Source organism: Poecilia mexicana, unplaced genomic scaffold, assembly GCF_051168715.1.
Source record: "Poecilia mexicana isolate PSO_F unplaced genomic scaffold, ASM5116871v1 scaffold_2, whole genome shotgun sequence".
NCBI lineage: Eukaryota > Metazoa > Chordata > Actinopteri > Cyprinodontiformes > Poeciliidae > Poecilia > Poecilia mexicana.
Window position 1 is genome coordinate 53,915,577 of NW_028263371.1, and position 24,066 is coordinate 53,939,642.

The following is a 24,066-nucleotide window of genomic DNA, read 5'->3' on the forward strand; positions in this document are numbered from 1 at the left end:
CAGGAACAGTCAGTCAAACCTCTGATAAAATCGGCTTCATGTTTAAGTATCAACACTGCAAAAACACCAAATCTTATCATGTATTTTTGGTCTAATTTAGTGCAAACACTTTAAATAAGACAAAACTGACTTATAAGAAACTTTTTATCAAGATATATCAGCTTTTTAAAGTCAGTAATTCACTGGTAATGATAATATTTCACCTATAACATGGGAAAATGTCATGTTATATGTGAAATAATTTACTTTTTCATTAGTTTGAAGGAATTGTAGACCTCAAAAAGCTCCTATATCTTAGTAGTAAAATTTGATGTTTTTGCAGTGAGCCGATCACCGATCACACAAAGTTAAGGAGATTTTGGCTGATTTACTTTTTGCATGCTTAAGTTTTTTTCTCCTTTTTTATGTTGATTGTTTTTGGGAAAAAAAACATAAATTTGTGAAAATAAGCGAGACGTAAATCGGTACGGGCCAAAAAACCCAGCAGATCCGTGCATCGGATTGGTTTGCGCTGGGTTTTAACGCTCTCTTCTAGTTTTTATGGTCTAAACTTTAAATCTTGGTTCCAGCTTAACATATGTGTGTGTGGGTATGTGTGTGTGTGTGTGTGTGTGTGTGTGTGTTTCTCCGTCGATTAAACCTCATTGTTGCTGGCCTTTCTTAAACGAGCCTCGTCAGAAAAACAAGAGAGTGACCCCTGCTCACATCACCGCGCCTCCTCCAACCGCTAATCCATTTTGTAGCTGGGAGGGAGAAACAAAAGAGAGCCCCGCTTTACACGGGATATGGAAAAGCAGCGCTGCCTCTCCTCCGCTGCAGTTCATTAAGAGATTACAGAGGAGCCCCAAAGGCCCTTTGTGACCGGGCAGCGGCGGGGGCACCTCAGGGGTCCTTTTCTAAACCAAGGATTTTCTTTTTTTTAGTTGCATAAAAGTTGTCAGGATTTTTTTTTCTTTAAAAGAGGAGAATTAATCCAAGACTTTTCGTTTTTAGAGCCCAACTTTGTCTAAAAGAGAAGAAGAAGTTAAACTGGGGAAGAGTTTTCTTTTTTGTTTCTGCGTCTCTCTGGGGAAGGAGGGTAATTATGTCTGGGTCTGGATTACAGGATGAAAGGTAGAGGGGAGTAAAGACCCCGTTTCTCTCTGCAGAGACCTGCATGGATTAACCCTCGCTGCAGCCGCGTTGGTCTGAATCCGTAATGAACCGCTGCAAAAACGCTGCAAAAACACAAAATCAAGCCAAGTATCTGTGGTCTCATTTCATCTTAGCTCACAAAACTAACTTATAAAACTTTTCAGCAAGACAAAGCAGCTTGTTTTAAGTCAATAATTCCTGAACAGAGATGAAAAAAGCAGATTTCTTCACTTTTCTCTCGTGTTCCAAGTGGAAAATCTGGAACTAGTATTTTTTTAAAATCAATTTTAAGGAAATATTGACTTAAATCAAACTCCTAAAAGTTACTTGTAAGTTTTGTCTTACTTCAAGTTTGCACAAGAAACATGACCAAAAATACTTCAATTATTCATTGATATTTATGGAAAAGTTCAACTGGCAGATTATTTCCCTTACAACATGGGAAAAATGTCTTATCAGAAGTGTAACAAATATATATAAATATTTTATCAATATTAAATAACTTTGGGGATTATTGAAGGAAAATGCATTTCAAGTGGATTAAAATACTTGCAAAAGAAACTAGGCCAAAAATCCTGGGTAAGATTTTGTGTTTTTGCAGTGTGGAATGAAGGAAGGGCTCCCTACACTGTAAAAACACAAAATCTCACCTAACACTTGTGTGTAGTTTCTAGTGCAAATATCTTAGTACACTTAAAATAAGACAAAACTAAACCATAAGTAACTTTTCTTCAAGACGTAGGAGCTTGTTCAGAGTCAGTGATTCTTTAATAACATAGTTAAACAGTTGAAACTACAGGTAATATTTTCTGTTTTTGCAGTGTATTCGCGTTTTCCACCTTAAAATCAGTTTTAAATTCAGACCTGAGATGATGAGTTGGTGTCGGGTTGAGGAAAGTTTGATGAAGCGTCAGAACAGGAGCTGAAAATGTGCGCAGGCGCCTCGGATGGACGTAAACATGGCGGAAAAGCAGGTGAGCAGGACGAACTGAGAGCCTGAGGAGCTTCATTAAAACGTCACTGGATGTTTTTTACAGCCTGATCCGTGTTAAACCGCTCCCGGCGCTTTGATTCGGGAATATTTATGGCGGGATTGGGTGAAAAAAAAGACGTTTTAGGAAGACTTTAAAGGGCCAAGCGTGCCTTGAAGCCTGTTGGTGGGCGGCGTGCGTGTGTGTGTGTGTGTGTGTGTGTGTGTTTTGAACACATTTACAATCATGAGAGGGAATGCTGTAATTTGTTTTCCACCCCTCCCTCCTCCCTCCTCTCTCCGAGCGGTTTTCCGTGACCTTTTCTCTGCCTTGCTTCGCTTTTATTGCTCCAGTCTGCAGCTACCAGCCGTCCTCTCTCGTCCTCTCAGCCTCTCGTCTTCGTCCTTTTGGGACGTTTCAGGCGGACGGGTTGTGCGTTGTTCCAGATTATTATTATTATTATTTTTTTGGCTTTTCTCCTCCTTTGTCAGCGTTTATTGAGCGTTCTCGTTACGCAGCAGTTTGCAGATCAGGACACGGTGTGTGAGCGGAAACATCGTCCTGGTTTGGATTTCAGAAAACAGCAGCAGCAAAAAAAAAAAAAAATAAAAAATAAATAAATAAATAAATAAATAAACGGGAATAAATACGGAACAACAACACAGCCAGGATTTTACTGCAAAAGCTCAAAACAATAATTTTTTCAGAGTAAAATCACATCGTTGTTTAGATTCCTTCAAATATTTTCAATCTGTCTCGTTAGTCTTTAACTGCACTGCAAAAACACAAAACCTTACCGAGTATTTTTGTCTAGTTCCTTGTGCAAATCTTAGTTCTCCTAAAATAAGACAAAACTGAAGTAGACTTTCAGCAAGATATAGGAGTTTAAGTAAATAGTTCTTGAATATAATTTAAAAAGTAAATAGTTCAACTGACAGATTATTTAAATTAAATAACAAGACATTTTTTCTATGTTGCAAACACAATAATCTGCAAGTGAAACTAGTAATTTTTAAATTATGTTCAATAATTATTGACTTAAAGTAAGATCCTATTTTGCTTCTAAGTTAGTTTTGTTTTATTTTAAGTCTACTGAGATATTTGCACTTAAAATAAGACAAAACTAACATAGAAGCCAGTAGAACTAGTAATTATTCATCATTAAGGAATTATTAACCCCCCCAAAAGTTCCTATTTGCTGAAAAGTTACTTCTAATCCCATTTCAAGATGTTGGCACTAGAAACTGGATCAGAAATACTTGATAAGATTTTGTGTTTTTGCAGTGAACAAAGGTATTTTGCAGAATATTGGAAAAAAAAAAAAGCAAAAGCACAAAAGGAGGAAAAGCTCAGATATCATGAAAAAGATTCTGCTGCCAACTTTTAGGAACCAAAACGGGGAAAACATGTTGAATATGTTTTCTTTGGCTACAAAAATCTTTTACATCCAATTTCTGTTTCTTATTCTTTCAAATTCTGCAGATACAATCTCACGTTTCACATTCTGATGTCCAAAGATAAAAACCTAAAGATGTGTCATTTATTCATGCTGCCCCACAATCATCATTTTACTAAAACAGGTGATTTTTAGTTCATGTTACACGACAAAAACACAAAATCTTACTGTCTACTTTCTATTGAAAACATCTTTGTTCACTTGAAATAAGACAAAACTTACTCAAAGTAACTTCAGCAAGATGTGGGAACTTTTCTAAGTCAATAATTCTTGAATATAGATTTAAAAAACAAAGTACTAGTTTCACTGGCAGATTATTCCACTTATAACATGGAAAACATGTTGTGTTAAAAGTGAAATAATCTGCCAGTTGAACTAGAACTGGGTTGCTAGGCGACGGGCTGGGCTTGGCTGTGGTTGCTAAGTAACAGCTCAGAATAAGTGGAATATTCTGCCAGTGGAACTGGCACTTTCTAAAATCAATATTCAACAATTACTTCCTTAAACCAGCCCCTGCGTTTTGCTGAAAAGTTACTTCTAAGTTAGTTTTATCTTATTTCAAGTGAACTAATACATTTGTTCTAAAACTAGGACAAAAATACTTGGTAAGATTTTGTCTTTTTGCAGTGTAGGACAAATTTTTAAAAAGTTCAGCTTCTGGTTTTCTATTTTCATATGAAATATGAACTAGAGGATCCATTAAAGGAAGAATCAGTACATCTATTCACTGAAAAACTTTCTCAGATACTAAAAATTGAAATATCGATTGTTAAAAATGGTTCAAAAACTTGGTCACTTGATTTTTTTTCCATCATTTCTTTTAAATTCAATAATTTGTAGGCAGCTTTTATGGTACCAGCAGCTCAAACTGAAGTAAAAAACTCAATAAATTCACTGTGACTCGCAGAAAATATGGAGCAAAATTCATTCTCATCAGTTTAATAAAGAGCGCCTCTTTTAAACGCCAACTTCTGTCTGATTTAGGATTTTAAGTCCCGCAAATGAATCCAGATTATAACGGGTTTTCCTGCCAGTCTGGTCTCGGAGAATCTGGGAACAACCAGAAGTCCGGCAGACTGCGAGGGGAAAAATTCACGAAGGCCGATCAAGAACAATGAGCTGCTTCAGATAAGATGAAGCCGTGGTCCATTAAAGGCTTTATGTGTAGTAAAAATGTTCTGGAGGTCCGAGCGGAGATGGCAGGAGAACGGGAACACGATCCCCGCCTGAAGCACCTGTTTGGATCAGCTGCAATGTTTTCTGAGAGCTTTTTGGACAACCAGCTAATATGGTGTCACGGCGTTTTAATTCACATTAGAGCAGGAACAGGTTTGTCCGGTGTCCTGAAATGCTGGGACGTTTCAGACGTGGCTCAACAGCAGAATGCCAGAAAAGTGAATTATGTTCCTGTAGTTTCTGATTTCAGGAGTTACAGACGTATAACTCCTGGAAATTCAGTCGGGTCAGGACCAAAATTCCTCTAAAAAGTATTTAAATAGGATCCAACAAGCTATCAATAATGATAGTGGAATATTTTTATAATTTGGGTCTCTTTTTGAAAACTATTTGAACAGAAACTGAAATTATTAATCATGTTAATTGTGATTAATCAATTGTTGAAACAATCGTCAACTAAGTTAGTAGTAGATTGATCGTTAACTGGATAGTACAGACTAAAAAGGCACTTTGCTGAAAGAACAACTTATTTAGAGCAGTAATTAGCCAAAGTTACACTTTTTTCTGTAAATATTTCCTACCTAGGACTCCTAAAGTTGAAGTTTTAGCTTCACCTCCTATTAAACATATTTTGTTGTCCAATTATTAATCTGTTAATCCAAAAATAAGCAGATAATCCCTACACTGCATTGATGTTAAATCAAGTAGAAAAGACCGAGCTTTTCATATTTTTATAGACGTTACAAGTATTTTCATAGCTGCTGATGCGTCCTTTACTATAATCAAGCTAAAGGGAATGTTGTTGTATTTCAGGTGATAAAATGTTTATTTCCTTGTTTAATTATTTACATTTTATGTATTTCTGATACTGTACAAAAAGGGCTTAAGTGGTTAAATAAAAATTATGCAGAATGAATCTTTTTTTTTTTATCAGATTAATCGATTAATCGTCAGAATAATTAGAATAATTGTAAGTTCCAGCCGTAGTTTTAAGTTATTTTTAAAGTACATGGAAATTGAATAAAGTTTCACTTATGAACAGGTTAAACATGAACACATGAATAAAATGATGAACCAAATATTACAAAATAAAATGTTTTTTGCATTTGTATGATAATTCTTGGTCATTTTTTAAATGATTTCTTGCACTTATAAGTTTAAACATTGAGATTGTTGCTGCCCTTTCAGGGGAAGATTTTCACTTTAGAGTCAGAAATCCTTGTGAGCCTCTCAGAAATGATAGTTGGATTAATGATCAGTTTATCCAGTCTGTCGTACCAACTCCTATTTTTTGTTTATCTGGCTCTTTGCAGACTCCAAGTTCCAACTTGTTCTGAATGTACGAAACGAGATTTTCAGGTGGTTTTAACAGTGGCATCGCAGTTTTGTTTTTTTTAATACTTTCAGCTCTCAGATCTGTTTGTTTCAGACAGCAATTACTTCATATTTTTCCCACAGACATCCAAACACAGCCTGGAGGTTTTCCCACTCCGGGACGCTTCACATCCTATCACCACCTCCTCATTTCTGCATACCGAGAGGATTTTATTCTTTATACCCAAACGCACTCAGAGTGTCAGCCAAGATAACCTCCCAGCATGAGTTTTTTCTTCACACCGACTCTGAACATTGTTAGTTACTTATTAATTATTTAAATTTGGAAAAAATAGCAGATATCCAGAAAATTATCCTGAAGTATCTAACTGTAGTACTGTGAAAATATTAAGCTTAAGTTAGTTTGTTTTTAGATAAAATCAACATAAAAGTTCCTCATACCTGCAATCTTCCTCCTCACAGGCAGGGGGCGACACCTGCCATTCAGTATCTGTTAAAATCTGTTGTAAAATCCCTTTTCTTGCTGGGTTTGAGGCTTCTGACAGAGGCGACCCTAAGAGGGGGGCAGAAGGGGCCATAACCTCCCATGGAAAAATACTGAGCACTTCACTAGACCCTGCAGAAAATCATGTTTGATTCATACTAAACATGACAGAGTCGTTTTCTTCTGTCTAAACATAAACGTAAAAACCAAATATGATTTTTTTCAACTGAATTTTTTGTTTCGTTTATTACAACAGAGTATCAGGAAAAAATTACGATAATAAAGTCACAAAATTACAAGAATATCTAAATATTATGAGAAGAAACTCATACAACAACAACAAAGTCAAAATAAGAGAATAGTCATAGTATTATGACTTCATAGTTATAACACTAACTTTATAAAGCCACAGTAGTATGACTAGTAATACTACAAGTTTGAAGTAAAAAAGAAAAACAGTCAGAGATTAAGCTCAGGTTTTTTTTAAAAGGTGGAAATTTCTGATTTGAAAAATTAACACATTTGCTAGAAAAAAATTCTAGAAAATGTTCTTCTTTTTAATTCAGAAATGTTCTTGTTTTTCTACTAAATTTATGCAATTAATCTAAAAATTTATGATTTTTTTCTTGCAATTTTTTTTACTTTTTTAACTGAGTTTTTTTCTACAAATTTGTCAACTTTTGGAGCTCAGAAATGTCCTTCTCTTCTCTAGACAATTTCAGAGACTAATGTCAAAATTCTGAGGGTTTTTTTCCCAGCAAATTTTTGACCTTTAAATCTGAGAAATCTGTCTTTTCCAAAGTATTTCTGAGATTTACCTACAAATTCCTGAGTTTTTTGGTGGAAATTTATGCTCCTTTTTTCTGTCTACGATGGCCCTAATACGCCGCTGCAGGAACCTCAAGCTGCGTCGCATGTCAATGTTTCACTCAGACTTGGACGCTGCACACATGAAGGCAGCAGCAGCAGCTGCAGCCTAGAGGCCAGTTTCCAGTGACCGTCCCTCCATCTCTCCGTCTCTCTGTCCCTCCGTCTCCTTCAGACTTGTAGAGGACGGTGGCAGATGGCGCTGCGAGGCGAAGACGTAGAGTCACTCTCCCTTTGCCTCTGTTTCTTCCTGAGCCTGTCGCTGGATGCAGCGAGCCGCCGCCGCTGAGCGCATCCCTGCGGGTGGCACAGGAAGAGAGAGAGAGGGAGAAACACCACGGCCTAGTTAGCTGCTGCTGTTTGTGACCCGCAGCTGCCTGAAGCAAACAAGGTGATGTTTGGAGAAGAAATGCAGCAGTTGTAGGAGCCATGATGGTTGATGTGATCATTTGGATTCTTCTCCGATTTCTCCTTGTGAGAAATTAGAGCTAAAAATCACCAAATGGAGGCAGCTCATATAAATCCTCCTGCTGATACCAAAAGTTGTTTTTTCCCCATCAGCAAAGTCAAGATTTTACACCTGAAATAATAGACTTTCTGTTTTATTCCCATGGCTTCCAGTTAATTTCAATTTTATGGAATATTCTCGGAAAAGCAAGGACTTCTGTCCCAAATATATGTGAGGGAAAGACTCAGAATAGACACAACCAACCGACCTTGAACAGTTTAGTTCTATATTGATTACATTTTTTGCACAAACTCATTCTTAGATAATGAGGTTTTATTTTTTCATGGTGTCTTGTCACTTTTAATCCAAATTAACTGCTGCTGGCCATGTGCCCTAACTCAACGTTTACACTCGCACGTAACTGCAAACAGATGCACTATACAATTATGCATGTTTGAAAAGAAAAAGTAGAGCCTGCTGCACAACCAGCAAGATTGCAGCAAGTCATTTCTAAATAGTAAATCAACAACAACAACAACAAAAAAACACTTGTCTTTTCCATCAGCCATTGTACAGTGCATACAGTACCAGCTGACCAAATGTACTGGAGTTAGTTTGGGTTGCTAGGTAACGATTCAGTGTGACTCAACAATTGAAATGTTTTTGAAACAATTTGTCTTCCCGGCACCAAAAACATTAACTTATTGCCAAAAAAAAGCTTTTTTAATCTTTGTTATTGAATTTCAGATTCAGCAGAATGAAAACCCCCAGCAACTTGTTTTTACATCTAATTTTCTTATCTGGTTGGAAATTGTGCTTTTAATACAATTTTCCTCAAAACATCCTATTGAAGAAAATTCATTCATCCTCCTTTTGCAAAAGTTTTATGCTTTTTTTATTTTAACCCCCCAAAATTTTAATTAAATATTTTATTTCAAAATGTCAATAACTGTTTCGATGCCTTCTATACGTTTTGAGATGTTACGACTGAATGTTCATCTTAAAGTCTGACATCATATATATTCTGTTTCTGTGATATTTGCAGAAACCTTTTTGATTTACAACCAATTTCATGGCTGTAACTTCATCTCCATAAATGCGGTTTATACATCAGAATGTTGGCATTTTTATCTACTTTCTTTCAATTTGTTCTCCACTCCTACAGGACTTATTGTTTTCTGTCAAATCACTCCAGACTGCAGAGAGCCTACACCTCAACTCTCATTATGATTCAGCTCTGAATTTATATTTCAAACCTCCAATTTGGAGGGTTGATATCTGCTACATGAAACGCTGCAGACATAAAAATGTCCATGCAAGACAACCAGAAGTTTCCACTTCCTTCTGTTAAAAAACTTTTCACAGGCACTTTACTGTTTTTAAAACAGGACACTCTGAGTCTTATACTTCTGTTTTGCTGCTCCTCAGAAAGGGAGGGAATCTCCATAGCAACCAGCATTTTCTCTGCTTTTAACCAGCAGCTTTTTCTTTCTCATTTTTAACCAATCAGAGACAGGTTCTGGTTCGCTAATGCCTGAAACTGAAGGAAGTTGATGTTTCTTTGGGCAGCAGATGCCTTTTCCAAATTTAGGTTGTTGAAAAATGTTCCAGTTTTTTCAGCTAGTTTAAAATGCTAACAATAAAATCAGTTTGTTTCCCCATCAGTGGTACTAAATAGGGTATGTATCTGATAGTTTTCGGTAAAGTTTCTTTTAATTGGACATATACGTCATTACAGCAGAAGACGACGGACTGGATGTAAACAGTGGCTGAAAATCATAATTATGATATTATGAAAGTTGCAGCTTTGCGTTCTTTGTATTCGCTTCCTTCATGCTGTTAAGAGCCTGTGCTGACATTTTTTGTTTTGTTTGCGCATGCGGGTCCCTGGGGATATAAACTGTCTTATTATATTCACATTTATTTAGTAGCGTGAACGACCATGCAAAAGAAATATTTTTCATAAAAAATAAAATAATTGGAATTGAGCATAAAAACCTGCAGGCTGTGGCTGAAAAACGTATCACAATATAAGCGTTTCATATTGGTCAATATCGATAATTATTGATTCTCTTTTTATTTTAAATACCTGAAATACTGGTGAGCTAGTTCTGTGACCTTTTCTGTTTTAACCCCAGTTTTCACTATTGCTAGGCAACCAAAAGTTACTTTAAAAGCTGTTGCTAGGTAATCTAAGAGTGAGTGAGTTGATTCCACCAACCTTGCTTAGCCAGCTGTGAGAAAGCCTTTTCTCTGCCTACATTTCCCAGAATGCTGCGTGGTTCTGGATTGGAGTTCAGTGGAATTATCTAAATTTTTTCAGATGTATAATCTATCGATATTGATCACGTGCCTGTCACTATATTGTTATTGATTTATTGTCCAGCCCATATGTGAATGTAGCATTAGGTTCAGTTACGATGGTCAGCCGTCATCTAAGATGGCCGACCATCGCCAGTCTAAACATTACCACCCCAGTAACACCTTCCCTCCTTCTCTTCCAGATTTGTTCCGGGCCAAGGCGTGGTTTTGTACCCGCAGATCGGGGACAAGCTGGACATTGTGTGCCCGCGCGTGGACGGCGGGGTGGTCGACGGCGTGGAGTATTACAAGGTGTACATGGTGCCCAGGGAGCAGCTGGAGAGCTGCACCATCACCAAGGCCGACACGCCGCTGCTGAACTGCGTGAAGCCCGACCAGGACGTGAAGTTCACGCTCAAGTTCCAGGAGTTCAGCCCCAACCTGTGGGGCCTCGAGTTCTTCAAGGGGAAGGACTACTACATCATCTGTGAGTGTTCAGGAGCGTATCCGGGTTAATAAGGACTAGGGCCGCTGAGAAAATAAAAAATACTTCTCAGAAATTTACTTTAATCTGACAACTCTGATTTAAATCTCATAATTTTGACTTTGTTTTCTCAAATTCTGATGTTTTTTAATGAAATTCTGGCTTTAATCTGAGAATTTCATCTTTAATCTCAGAAGTTTGACTATTTTTTCCTCAAAATTCGGATTTTTTTCTCATATTCTGTCTTTAATGTGGGAAATCTGTCTTTTCTCTAAATAATTGATTATATTTCTCAGAGTTCTGATGTTTTCAGAATTTTGAATTTAATCTCAGAATCCCGGTGTTATTCTCAAAACTTTACTGTCTCAAATTCTGATTGTAATCTCAGAAATTCTGTCTTTCACTTAAAAATTTAGACAATTTTTTCACAAATTTTGACTTTAATCGTGGAATTCTGGTGCCAATGGGAAAATTCTGACTTTTTCCTTTCTGAAATTCTGACTTAATCTGAGAATTCTGAGAAATCTGAGAATGAGTCAGACCTTGGAAATCTGACTCATTTCATAATTCTGCTTTTCTTTGAATTCAGACTTTTTTATCATAATTTTGTCGTTAATCTTCTGCGATCCGCAGTCAGAATTCTGATAAAACATCAAAATTTTAAATTTTTCCCAGTGTCCCCCGACCCTCCTCCAGATAATCCCCCCTCGGAGTCGGTGTGTGTTTAGCTGGTGGCCAGCAGGTGTGTCCACTCCGCCTGGCTGATTTTCCTGCGATTTGCTAATGCCATCCTGAGAGGAAGCTCTGACGGGTTTCTGCGCCGGCCCCCTGGTTTGAAACATGGGAGGCGGACTGAACCATCTGTGTGGCGCCGATGGGGGGCGGCTGTGTGTGCGGGGGGGTTGAGCTGCAGATCGGACCATCTGCGATCCTCTGCCACCGCCATCTGTGAGCTGTCACAGTGGGGAAGGCCGTATTTCTTAGAGGGAAGAAAGGAGAGCGAGGCGTTTGCTTCAGACTCTGCAGTTTGCGGCCGCCGGCGCTGCAGGTTACCTGCACGGCGAGGCGCGTCTGGACGTCGACGTGAGCAAACCGAGCGGATCGGGCTCTTCTTTAGGAGGAAGAGCCACGTCTAGCTTTACAGTTCTGGAAGTTTATTGGTTTCTGAAGTTTTAATTTTGGAAAATCTGGGTTTTTTTTACACCAATGTACTCATTGGGTTTCCATAGTTCTATGATGTCACCGTGCCAAGGGCGGCCATCTTGTTTGACAACAGTTTGAATTCAGGTCTACAAAACGGCAAATATTTAATTTTCTACTTAAGAGTTAGGCAAAGATTGTACTCCAGTAAAAGTAGCGCTATTTCAATATATTTTTACTTAAGTAAAAAAGTTCAAGAATTTACTCAGCATTCGGTAATGACTGCAGTACTGATGAACTGATCAAAATACCATTTAATATTTAAAAATTACATCAGCAGATGGACCAAAACATACATGAATGTGGAAATTTTGGTATTTTAAATATCAAAATGAAAATAATTCATATAAATAACATAAGTACAAAATAATAAAATCAAGTAATATCAGTTCCTTTCAATTTAAAATTGATGGCAAAAACAGAATGTCTGATTAATTTTTAGTTAAAACATGTTTGTTCTTCGTTCAGTGAAGTTACTCACACTAAATAGATTTTACTCAAGTAAAAGTAGCTGTACTTAAAACAAGAAAAAAAAAGAAAAAAATTGGATCTGGTATAAAAGGAACCAAATCTTTAATTTTCTCTTGCTGCATGTTGAAAAAAATCCCCTCCATGCAGCTGCTGATTTGACAAGTTGGAACAAAAAGATCGGTGGGAAACATCAATTCAGATCTTAAGTAAGACGGGCTGAAAATCCAATTTTCCTGCAGATTCTCCTCTGCTGATGCTCTCGTCTCCTTGATGCTTAAAATGGGACATGAAGAGCTGAAACGCTCACAGACAGGTAATGAAAGCAGGTGCAGACGACAGGAAACATGGAGGTGTTTGGGATCATTCTGGGTTTTAACATAAATACAAATAAACGGCACACAACCTTTTAATATTCCATGGTTTTCATTCCTTTTGTACTGATTTATTCCTCATTATTTAAGAGATTATAATTAAAATAAATTAGTGCTCTGGTGCAGTTTTCTGTTTTACATAATTAAAGATTCACCGATCAGAGATTTTGTGGCTAATTTTTGTTCACCATGTTAATCTCTCAGATTTGGGTGCTATAAATAACAGCCTTAAGCTTTTTAAATTCATTTACTCTAAATATAGAAACTCATAGCAGTCCTGCTGGAATTGATGATTGAAACATTTTATTCGCTCTGCATTTTCGTTTTCAAAATATTTTTATTGGAGCTAATCAGATAACAATAAATATTAACTTTATTGAACATAAGCACCTATTGACACATTTATCAATATAATATTAAGTATTTATAAAAAACACACTAGTTTCAGTTTTTTAAGAAAATGAAAAGATAAAACTGCTCTGCATTTATATCTCTATCATTTCAAAACAAAGAAAAAAAATAGTTTATGTTTTAAGCTCTCCTTGGAATCTTCTATTAGCACTTAGCATTATTAGCATAGCTGCTAAATTAGCAGCCTGAATGAGCAGCCAATATGGCTACATGTAAACAAGATTTTATGTTTCCTCTAAACATTTTACGGCTCTGAAAATAGTGAATTTTGAGTCTTTTTTTCTCTCTACTGACTTCCACACTGAAGATTGTTATTGTCACTGTGACCTGTATTTTAGCTTTTAGCTATATTGATCTCTCCTCAATCTCTTCAGATTGTTTATGGAGTCCTAAATCTGATAAAATATGATTGATTAAAACATTCATCTATAATAATAAGAATAAACAGAAGGAATCCCTTTTTCTGATGATTAATTTGTTACCTGTGCAACGTGACGATTCAGTTGCGTGTTGCTTTTTGATTTATTTGCTTTGAAACACTTCATTAGCTGAAATATCTTGTCTGGCAGGTTGCAATGCAAGAGTAAGGACCATTTTTTAAAAATATATTTGAGTCCTGAACTGGCTCTACCGGTCTCAGTTTTCTCTGCAAAACCTGTAAAGAACAACAAGTTCTACTTTGCTGTTTTTATAGGTTTCGTGTGAAAGTCTGAACCAATCTAGAAACTATTGTCAGCTAATAAGACTGAGCTTATTATGTTAGTTCAAACTTTATGAGAACTAATTTTGAATCTAAATTTAGAATGATTAAAAAAAAGAAAAGCTCATGTCATTATAAACCAGTTATCCTAGAGAGTAAGTCATATATTAACTCTGTTTATTTACATCTGTTAAATTAAATTAATGCTCTTCTATTCATTCTCATAAACTATATTTTAGTTTGTCTGAATTTCCAGGAAAGCCCGTCTCATCACAACTTCCAGCCTTAGCTGTAAGAAAGCAAAGTAAATAGAAATTTCAGCCACTTTTATAGCAGTAAACAAGGATGGTTACCCCTTAATAAAGTCTTTATTAAAGACTAGCTAAATAAATTGTCACTCACAGATTAAAGTCAATACCTGTACTGTTATTTCAGAGGGAATTACACTGCAAAAAATAGTACAATCCTGAAGCTTTAATGGTTTAACTGTTTAAAGCTTAATGAGAATTGAGAGGAATTTATTTTTAATAAGAGGTTCTAATAGTGAACTTTCTCTCTGCTCACACACGACGGTCACCATGTTCTCACCTTTGAGGGAAAGGTACTACTGGGAAAGATTAAACTGTTTTTCTCTATGTCTTGATGAACTTTTTCATTATGTTAGCTTGTGTTTGTAGACCTGAAAGATGCATAATTAATAACAGAATCCCACAGTGAACATGTGCTCTCACACAGCAGTCACCATGTCCTCACCTTTGGGGGTAAATCTTGACTTATTTATAGAAGAGTCATTTCTCAGTAGAGCGCTATTTAAAAATACTTTGTCATGTTAAAAACTCGTCTCGAAACACGAAAGCATTCATTGAAACACTGGAGCAGAGACTATTTATTCATTCAACCTGACATCCATCACATTATTGTAAGCATAAGCATAAAATGACAATAATTAAATATTTTTATTGTTTGTTCCAGAAATGAGCAGCTAGAGAAGCCAGAGCAATATGATGGGATCAAAAACCTAAAAGGAAATCGCGGTGAATGTTCTCTTTGTTCACACACGGCAGTCACCATGTCCTCACCTTTGGGGGTAAATGTTGACTTGTTTACAGAAAATTCACTTCTCAGAAGAGCATTTTTTAAATACTTCAGAAAGAGTTAAAAAAAAAACAGCATCATTTAGCTCAAATTTCTCCAAAACATTAACCTGAAAGGGAATCGTTTGATCTGTGAATCTAAATTCTTATTGTCATTGACGTAATTCCGCTGTTGGCCTGAGGGGGTGCTGTTTCTACATCTTTTCTCTCCATTTGTGTTGAAAGGCAGTGACGATATTGCAGATTTTTCTATAATTAAGCTGTAATTTCTCAGCTAAAATAGACCAACCACTGCTGCTGATGTGTGTGTGCGTGTGTGTGTGTTTCGGTTCTTGACAGCGCCATCCAGGACCCATCAGACTGTGACAGCTCCTCAGAAAAGTTCACCGCCAGGGTTTCATTAGTCTCTTGGAGTGAGCACTCAATACGTAATTAATTAAGCGGCGTTTAATCCTCCATTTCTCCACACAATCAGCCTCACATCACTTGTGCGGATCTGAGGCTCGACCGATTGGATTAACGTTGCCTCCTTTGAGTTGGCTGCCAACACTTCAGGGCTTTTTTCATTTCAAATCAGCAAGCGTCGATGACGTACGGAAAGCGACGCCGTTTCCGTTTTCGGGCGGATTTGTCGTGTATGTCTCTGTTTTTTAAAGTGCACAATGGTGCCACAGTCGAGTGCAGACGGGCTTGATGTGATCCTTTGCGGCAGCGTGGCCCGAAGCCGAGAGATGAGCGAGCCGGATGATTACGTGCGCCGAGGAGAAGGGAGAGAGAAAGAGAGGGATGAATAAAGAGGGAAAGGGGCCAGAGAGAGTGACGAAAGAGAGCTAACGAGGGTGAGGAGGGGCGAGGAAAGAGAGCTAAAGAGAGGAAGAGGAGGGCAGGAGAAGGACGAAGCTGCAGCGACAGTCGGAGGGAAATCTGACCAGTTTTTCCTTGAGTCGCAACAGAACCTGAGAGCTGCAAGGAATAAAATGGGCCTTTTTTGGTTAATTCACAGGATCAGTTTCCATTGACCATAAGACTTAAGCAAATTGGAATAACAAAAATAAATTTGCTGAATGGAAACAAGACGATTTGGAAAAAACTCATGTTTGTGTGCAAGGGTGAGATGCGATCAAATGTGATTAAATTATTTCACAACACTGCAATAGAAACACTTTTTTCACATCACACTATTCTTGTGCACCAGTATCCTGTTTTCTTTTTCGACATTAGCGGAATATTGACAAAGTTTTGCCCACATTTGTAATGGAAACATTTCTAAAATTATGGTGACATTTTTTTGCATCACACGAGTCACATGATCAACAACCGGATGTTACTACTGGCAGAAACCACAAAGAAGATGACAGGAAGTGGTAAAAGGATGATGCGTTTTTAGTAACTTATTCACGCCTGATTTTAATTGCGTTTCTTTTTTTAACAGAAACATCGCAGAACTGCGGGGGTTTCCTTCAACAAAGTTTCTCAGACATTGTAGTGGAAACTCAGCTACGGACATTAAATGCTTGTGTGGATGAATCAGCTGTAGTCCCAGTGTGGGAAATATTCACAGGCATTTCTTCTTCTGCACCTTTAATTAAATAAACTCCTTTCAGTGCCGCACTAATTGGATGTTAAATTCAACCCAAATGGATCCAAACAATAGGTTCTAAGTGGGTTTTTTCCCTTTTTTTCCTGCTGATTAGAGATGGTTGTTGGGCAGCTTTGGTATTCACGGTGACCCGGCTCTCTCAGGGGGTCGCAGGGGTCCTGAAAGGGACCGAAGGCGCCTGCTGTCACGGCCGATTACCGCGCACCGCCGTGACGGGCATTAACCAGCCTGTAACCTCCGCTCTGTGGTGATGTCCTCACGCTCCGCGTTTAGATCACCGTCCACGAATCCATCCTGGTTCTGTCCATCAGGACGCCCCCTCTGTTCTGATCCGATCTGAAAGGCTGCCAGTAGTTATTGACCCGTCATCGTCTTTTGGTGCAGCATTGTGTGCTGGTTGCACACAGGAACAGGGCCAGACTTTAGAAAGCAGCAGCCCAAGGCGCCAATGTTTTGGGGGGCCTCAAAGTTTTTCTTTTCTTCTTCACCGCAAAAACACAAAATCTCACCAAGTGTTTATTTTTTTGGCCTTGTTTCGAGTGCAAATATCTTATTACATTTTAACTAACTCACAAATAACTTTTCAGCAAAATATAGGAACTTGTTTAGAGTCAATAATTTCTTAATATTGATGAAAAAATGCCAGTTCCATTAGCAGATTATTTCACTTACAACATGTGAAAAATGTCTTGTTGAAGTAATCTGCCAGCGGAACTATAATTGGGTTGCTAGGCGACGGGCTGGGCGTGGCTGGGGTTGCTAGGTAACGGCTCATTGCCCTGCTGAATTAAGGAATTATAACAAGCTCCTATATGTTGCTGAAAAGTTATTCATACTTTTGTCTTATTTCAAGTCTACTAAGATATTTGTACTAGAAAGTAGACAAAAGTACTTGGTAAGATTTAGTTTTTTTGCATTTTCTTTAATGATTGCAGGTTTTGTAAACATTGTACTTTATAGAAAACTCATAGGTCCAAATTAGGTGAATTGTGTTAATATCCTTGAGATTGTTATGCATATTGACAATATTCAAGTACTTTATGACTTTGACAAGTAAATTATGAAAAGTAAAGTAAGTAAATTATGAAGTTACAGTCAATTTCTTTGGAAACAACATGGAGTTATTAAACTGAATCAGTTCATACCTGCCGATGTATAGTTTTTACCTACTAATTTATTGTCATTTCCGTTAGTAAAAATAAGTTTTTCTTAGTGGATGGGGGCCAAAAGTGTCTCCTGCCCAGGGGCCCGCATCCCTGTAAATCTGTCCCTGCACAGGAAACATGGCAGCTCGGTTTTATTAGGTCAATTCAAACTGATCACAAGTTTAATATGAATTTCTTCTATAATGTGAAGAAATTATGTCGATTTTCCAATTTGGGTTTTTCTATTTTATGGTACAAAAGACAGGAAGGCGTTTTAGGAAGTCTCTATCCGAAAACAATTGACTGTCGTGTTAAAGTGGCTGATTTTCTGCCTTCTTGATTTGTCAAACAGGAGAAAATGAAACTGAACTCAGAGAAAGCCGAGGAGGTTGATGCGTCCAGGATTTTAAACACATTCGTTTCTTCATTCTGCTTATTTTAGGATTTACCTCTCATGATTTTCACTTTCACAGATATATGCTAGGATCTGCTTAGGACCAATCTGTTTCTTTCTGTCTTTCTTTCCTTCCTTCGCTCCTACTTTCTCTTTGTCTCTCTGATTCCTTCTGAACTTTCTTCCTCCTTTTTTCTCTCTTTCTGTCAGAGTAGCCCTTTTGTTAGCAATGATGGCAGGTGCTAACGTTAGCATCAACTGTTTCTACAAGCTAACCTCACATTAAAGTTGCGTTAATGTTGAAAATAACCTTATAATTTTTAAAAACCATCTTTTTCTCTCGTAGTCGCTACTATTACAACTCCTGCTCAGATCGGGCATGAATTTAACAATTATAAAGGAAGTTTTATATATAAAAAATACCTCAGATCTTGTGTTTTTTATTACATTTGGATTAAATCAGTGGCGTAAGATGATTTCTTTTATCACATAGAAATAGTGGAGTAGAATAAATAAATCAATGGGTTTAATTTTTGGGTTAAATATGGTAGTAGCAGATTCTAAAAATAGTTTTACACTCAACTAACTCACTCACTCTGTGGTTACCTAGCAACTCACTCACTCTGTGGTTACCTAGCAACAACCTCTTGAGTAAGTGGTGCAGCAGCAGTTTAAGGTTTCTCCACAACAGCTTAAAATAAAATTTAAAAAAAACAGTGTGAAGTGAAAACTGTGGATAAAACAGGAAATTTCATGCATCCAATTTGGATTATTTGAGATATTTAAAACAAAAAACTAATCAATAACTGTTTATCTATGGATATGAACACTTATAATGTGATACATTTTTTAAACCAGTTTTTTTTCTAATATTCACTGTAAAATTATTAAATATTGTAAGATGTAGCAGCATTTGATTAAATATATGGAATAAACATAAAATAACTCAGTCAGAATGGCATAAAATCAGAGTCAACAAAATGTGGATCATGGTATTCCTGTGAATGAATGAAGCAAATGAATGAAATGTTTTATTTTTCCTGCTCTCTTCCTGGAGTTTTACCTAAATCCATTTCGGAGGGGCTGGGATTAGTCGGTTAACTCTTTCCAGCTCGCCTGCCGGCCGCTCCAGCTTGGCCCCGTCTGACTGGACCGAGGAGGGCCAAGTCATTCAGCCAGCCTGAGCCGATTCAACAATCACATTCTGTTTAAATCCAAGTCAGGCCCGCCGGGACTGCAGCCTTGGCACCGACCCCGCTGTGTTTTTATCCCGCATTTAAATGGGAAAACGGGAATTTAAAGTTGAAAATGTCGCTGATTTTTCTGCAGAAACCGAAGCCTCTGTGAAGGGGGAAATGTTTTCTTTCCCGCCACGTGAACTCTGACCCCTTCCCAACGCTTCTCTGCCGTTAAGATGTTCGGGGCGTCCCTGCCGGATTGTCGTGTGTTTTGCTAACAGGTTTATGAAGGAAAACACACAAACACGCAGAGGAAGAGTGGGGGGTGGGATCCTTTAAGCAGCTTTGTCCGTAATGTGCTTCAGGTCAGCGAGACGAGGAGCCCCGTCCTCGTTAGCATGCGCTACGCGTCCGCTAACATCACCGTCTTATTGAGGCAGGAGGATTCAGATCAAGATGATTGGTAGCAGCAGGGAGGGAGAAAAGGAGAAACTGAATCCCAGCCGCGATAGATGGAGGTGGGATCCGAAAGGTCCGATGGGCAGATAGGAAGGGAAGAGAGGAAGCAAAGCGGAGGAGAGGAGTGGGTGGGGCGGCTGGATGTGAATGCGGGCCACTGAGCGCTGGCGAGAGGCCAGGCCTCTAAGCTCTGGCAGCTCGTTAGCCTCTGTGTTACTGACCTGATAGACCACAAGCCCTGCTGCCCCCACCGCCCCCCACAACTCACTTATGATCTAATATGGACGCACTTCCATCAACTCACCTCTAGGGGCAGCAAATGAGCAGAAAGGTGGAGCTTTTGCACATTTTCCCCAAAGTGACTCCTCCTGTCACTCAGAAAACATCCTGATTCCTCCTATCCTCTTCCTTTATAACCAATTAATCAATTAATAAAAAAAATTACATTTGCATGATTTATTGTTTTTCTCTTTTCTCTCTTCTACCAAAAACTTGATGATGGTTTCAGCTAGCACTTTTTAAAAAATATTTAGAATTAATTTTATTTGTTGTTTTGTTTATTTATTCTGGATATTTAAAATGTCTTTGAGTTCCAGATCCTTCAATATTTTTTGAAGGGTAATTTTCTTTTTCTTTTCTTTTTTTTGTTTATGAATTTCACAATCTATTTCATTCATGGTTTTGTTTGTGTGCTGCTTTTATTTCCATTTTAATAATTGTTTTTAGTCGTTTGTTTTTTCTGTCAGTTAGCACTTTTGTCAGTTGAGGCTACAGCTAATAGCTGCTATTTAGCGGTAGCGTCTGTTAGCTCATTTTTAACGTCTATGCTCTTCTTGTTAGCTATCCAAATTGTAAGCCAGAAAACATTTGAGACGGATAAATTCAACCACAATACAAATAAAAACCATAGATTGTTTCTTTGTTGTTGCTGAAAAGTTATTAAAATCTCGGTAGCTTCGTTGTCCGTCTGCTTATCTGCTTCTGCTCTCTTTGTCCCATCAGCCCGTCTCAGTCTCCTTTAAACCCGCTAACTGAGTCTGCTTTTCAGATCTGAGCAATTTTAGGCTTTTCAAATAAAAAAAAACGTCTTCTTTAATAAGCGGCCACCGCTCTCCTGGGTGTCGTTAGCACTAATTCACAATAAAGCGCTGAGTCCACCGCAGCCTGCCAACATGTCTGCTGTCATCGCCGCCCTCTCTCCGCTCCTCTAACAGCCTCCTTCATAAGGCCCATCAGCGCAGTTAGACATATTACAGTCACAATTACTCAGGCTAATTGACTTCAGGGGATGTGAAATATTCCACCGGAGAGAAGCGGCCGAGGTGATGAACAGGCAAACTGTGATTTTATTAAAGGGGAGTGACTCATATCCTTCCTTGGAGGAAGGATCTGTTTCCCCTCACATGTATCTCCACATAGACAAGTTGAATTTTATTGTTTGCATCCAGAAATTTCGCGCATGTGCAAAACGCTGGCAGGTGAAAAGACGATTCTTTTACCTGCCGTCCATCGCCGGGCTGCCGCGGTAGAACTGTTTTGTTAGCAAAATAAAACATGGAGATGTTATTAATTTAGTGCAGTGCCACAACAAAGAGGAAAATAATGTTGAAGAATAACTCAGAACCACTGTATTCTTCTGTTCTTCTCGCTCTCAGACCCGACAACAGCTACACGGAGGCTAGTTAGCTAATTTCTGCTGATGATCTGTCAGAGTTTAGCATATTTTAAAATTTTTGCTTACTGAATTGAAACTCACAGAATTCCACAGCACATCTACGTGGTGAAGTTATCAAAGTCAAGCTAGCATAAGTAGCTGACCTACTTCCCTCTCCATCGCAGTTTTTTTCTCTTAATTAAAACTTTTTTTCTGATCTTGTTCTCTAGTTTTTGTAGCGTCCATTTTTCTTCTATATCTCTAGTGCGTTATGTTGACAACCTGACAGCTAACACCAATGCTAGTCATCTTTGGTAAGCTGCTTTTTGCGGGATGCTGCAAGCGTGACTTCACTTTGCAGTGTGTTGCCAGATTGGGCAGTTTTCTTACCAATTTGACTTATTTTGAACATTTTGGGCTAGAAAGAAAACTGTGGGTGGATTGTTACCATTTGTGCCACTTTTACCAACATCTGGCGAGTTTCTAGAAAGTGTTCAGAGGAAATTCTTTGGAAATAGTTGTCATGGGTGGCAGAAAAGCACAAAACTTTTCGTAAAATGCCACACTCTTGCACTTATCGTATTAGTTAATTTGATTAGTCATTGGTTAAGCATGATTGAAAAGGACAGAGACACAAAAAACACAAAATCTGTTTGTGTTCAAAGAGTTCAGACTCTTAGCTGACACAGTGGGATCTGGTTCTGCTCAGAAAGTAATAAATTACAACCAAAAACGTTCTGCAATGTCGATGACATTTACGTTTATATGTATGACTACATCTGGTGCTTTTAACTGTGAGTTTCATTAGCAGCTGGTGTTTTTGGAGTTGGTTTGCTTTGTGTTTGGGATGGAAACTATCAGTCAGACCTGGCAACCCTTCTGCCCTCCGCCCGTTATGACCCCGAGCTTCTCTCCGTTTCCCCCTGCAGCTACATCCAACGGCACCATGGAGGGCATCGACAACCAGGAAGGGGGCGTTTGCAAGACCAAGTCCATGAAGATAGTCATGAAAGTGGGGCAGAGTGAGTATTCAGCATCTGCAGGCGATGTGCAGCACTCCGAACAAGGTCAGAGGAGGCGGCTCCGTCGTCTCCATGACACCTGGGGCTGTAATCCAGCCAACCCAATGCATACACAAACACACATTACAGCTGCTCTCACACGCTGTCAGCTGCACTCCATACACATATGCTAATCTAGTTTACATGTATAATTCCCATGATTCATAGCCCAGCAGATGCAGTGTTTGTGCACCCTGAGAGTGTCGCGTCAGGAGCGCGAGCAGCTCCAGTATTCTCCTGATCCGGAGCTAATGGTTCCACCAGATCCAGCTCAGGTTGAGGATAAATCCAATCTGTGAAATTAGGCTGAAATCTGGTGATTTATCGTCATTTTTAATCCCATTAAAACAAGAAGCGACGCCATTATTAATGCTGCTCCACCTTAAAACCACTGGCTAAAAGTTGTGTGGCACCTTAAAAAAACTGTAATGAATGCGAGTTAATTGATACATATTGACAGGCGATACAGGTAGCAGCTACTGATGTGTCTTTAAAGATAGATGCTTGATTTGTCCCCATGGGGGAATTGATTGATTGATTGGTTGATTGATTGATTGATTGCCTGCTAATCCATGTCCATGTTGTTCTTTCAGATCCGTCTGACCCCGTTTCACCCAAAGACATTCCCACCAGAACGCCCTACAAGCCCGGGTTGCCGGAGGACGACAGGGAGAACAACGAAGTCCAGCAGACACGAGGTGGGCCCGGTTTCTAATTTTAATTTATAAGAATAAACTCATAAGCTTTGGGGAATAAAGATTCAATTTTACTACAACAGCATCTTAAAAATTCAAGAAAAAGTTGCTCTAATGAGGAAGAGCTGGAATAGTTTTTTTTGTGTTTTTCTTCTTCTTGTAATTTCTGAGTTTCAAGTTGAAAATTTTTTGCCTTTTGAAACTCAAAAATATTTTAGTTTATTTCTGTAAAATTTCTGAGATTTTTTTTCTAGCAAATCTTTGATTTTTCAAACTCATATTTTCCTAAAAGTTGAACATTTCGACTTTTGAAAGTTTTTTTCTAGAAAATTTCTGACATTAATTTAAAATTTTCTGAGTTTTGTACTAAACTTTTGACTTTTCAAACTCAGATATTTAGTTTTTTTTCTAGAAATATTCTGAGAGTAATTTCAAAATATTTGAGATCTTTAATAGCTAATTTTTTAATTTTCCAATGCAGAAATTTCCTTGTTTTTTCCTAGAAAAATTTTGAGTTTAATCTCAAAATTTCTGTTTTATTTATTTTTGGTGGAAATTTGATCCTTTTTTTCCCTTAAATGGCCCTAAAACTCCGTCGTTCCGGAGTTATGGTCAAGGAGCTGCACAAAATAAATCAGTGGTGTCTGGGTGTGTGTGCGTGTGTGGGTGTGTGTGTGTGTGTGTGTGTGTGTGCGTGCGTGCGTGTGTGTGTGTGGGTAACAGAAAGGTCAGCGAATCATCAGCCGGTAATTGAATGTTGCCTATAAAACCGATAAGCATCTCTGGTCCTTCTAAGGTGTCTCCTGGCCGCTCGCCTTTCAGCTTTAAGGTGACATTTTCAGGAAAACGATCCGGCCGCCGTCTGCCGTCTACGGCGCACAGAAACGGGCTTGTTTCGGGTCGAGAGGCTTCGTTTGCGCGTCTCCTATCGCTGCTATTGGATTGCAGCTCAAAAATCTCTGTGTAAGAAAATCAGG

At 38.2% G+C, this 24,066-nt stretch overlaps 1 protein-coding gene across 1 annotated transcript in view; it reads left to right on the forward strand.

The window, feature by feature from the left end:
• efnb2a (ephrin-B2a) overlaps window positions 1-24,066 on the forward strand; it is a 34,778-nt gene that overhangs the window by 3,143 nt on the left and 7,569 nt on the right. Inside the window, exons 2-4 of the mRNA XM_014987113.2 lie at window positions 10,376-10,659; window positions 22,263-22,355; window positions 22,988-23,092. Of these exons, the coding sequence (XP_014842599.2) occupies window positions 10,376-10,659; window positions 22,263-22,355; window positions 22,988-23,092 (482 nt within the window). The remainder of the gene's footprint in view (window positions 1-10,375; window positions 10,660-22,262; window positions 22,356-22,987; window positions 23,093-24,066) is intronic.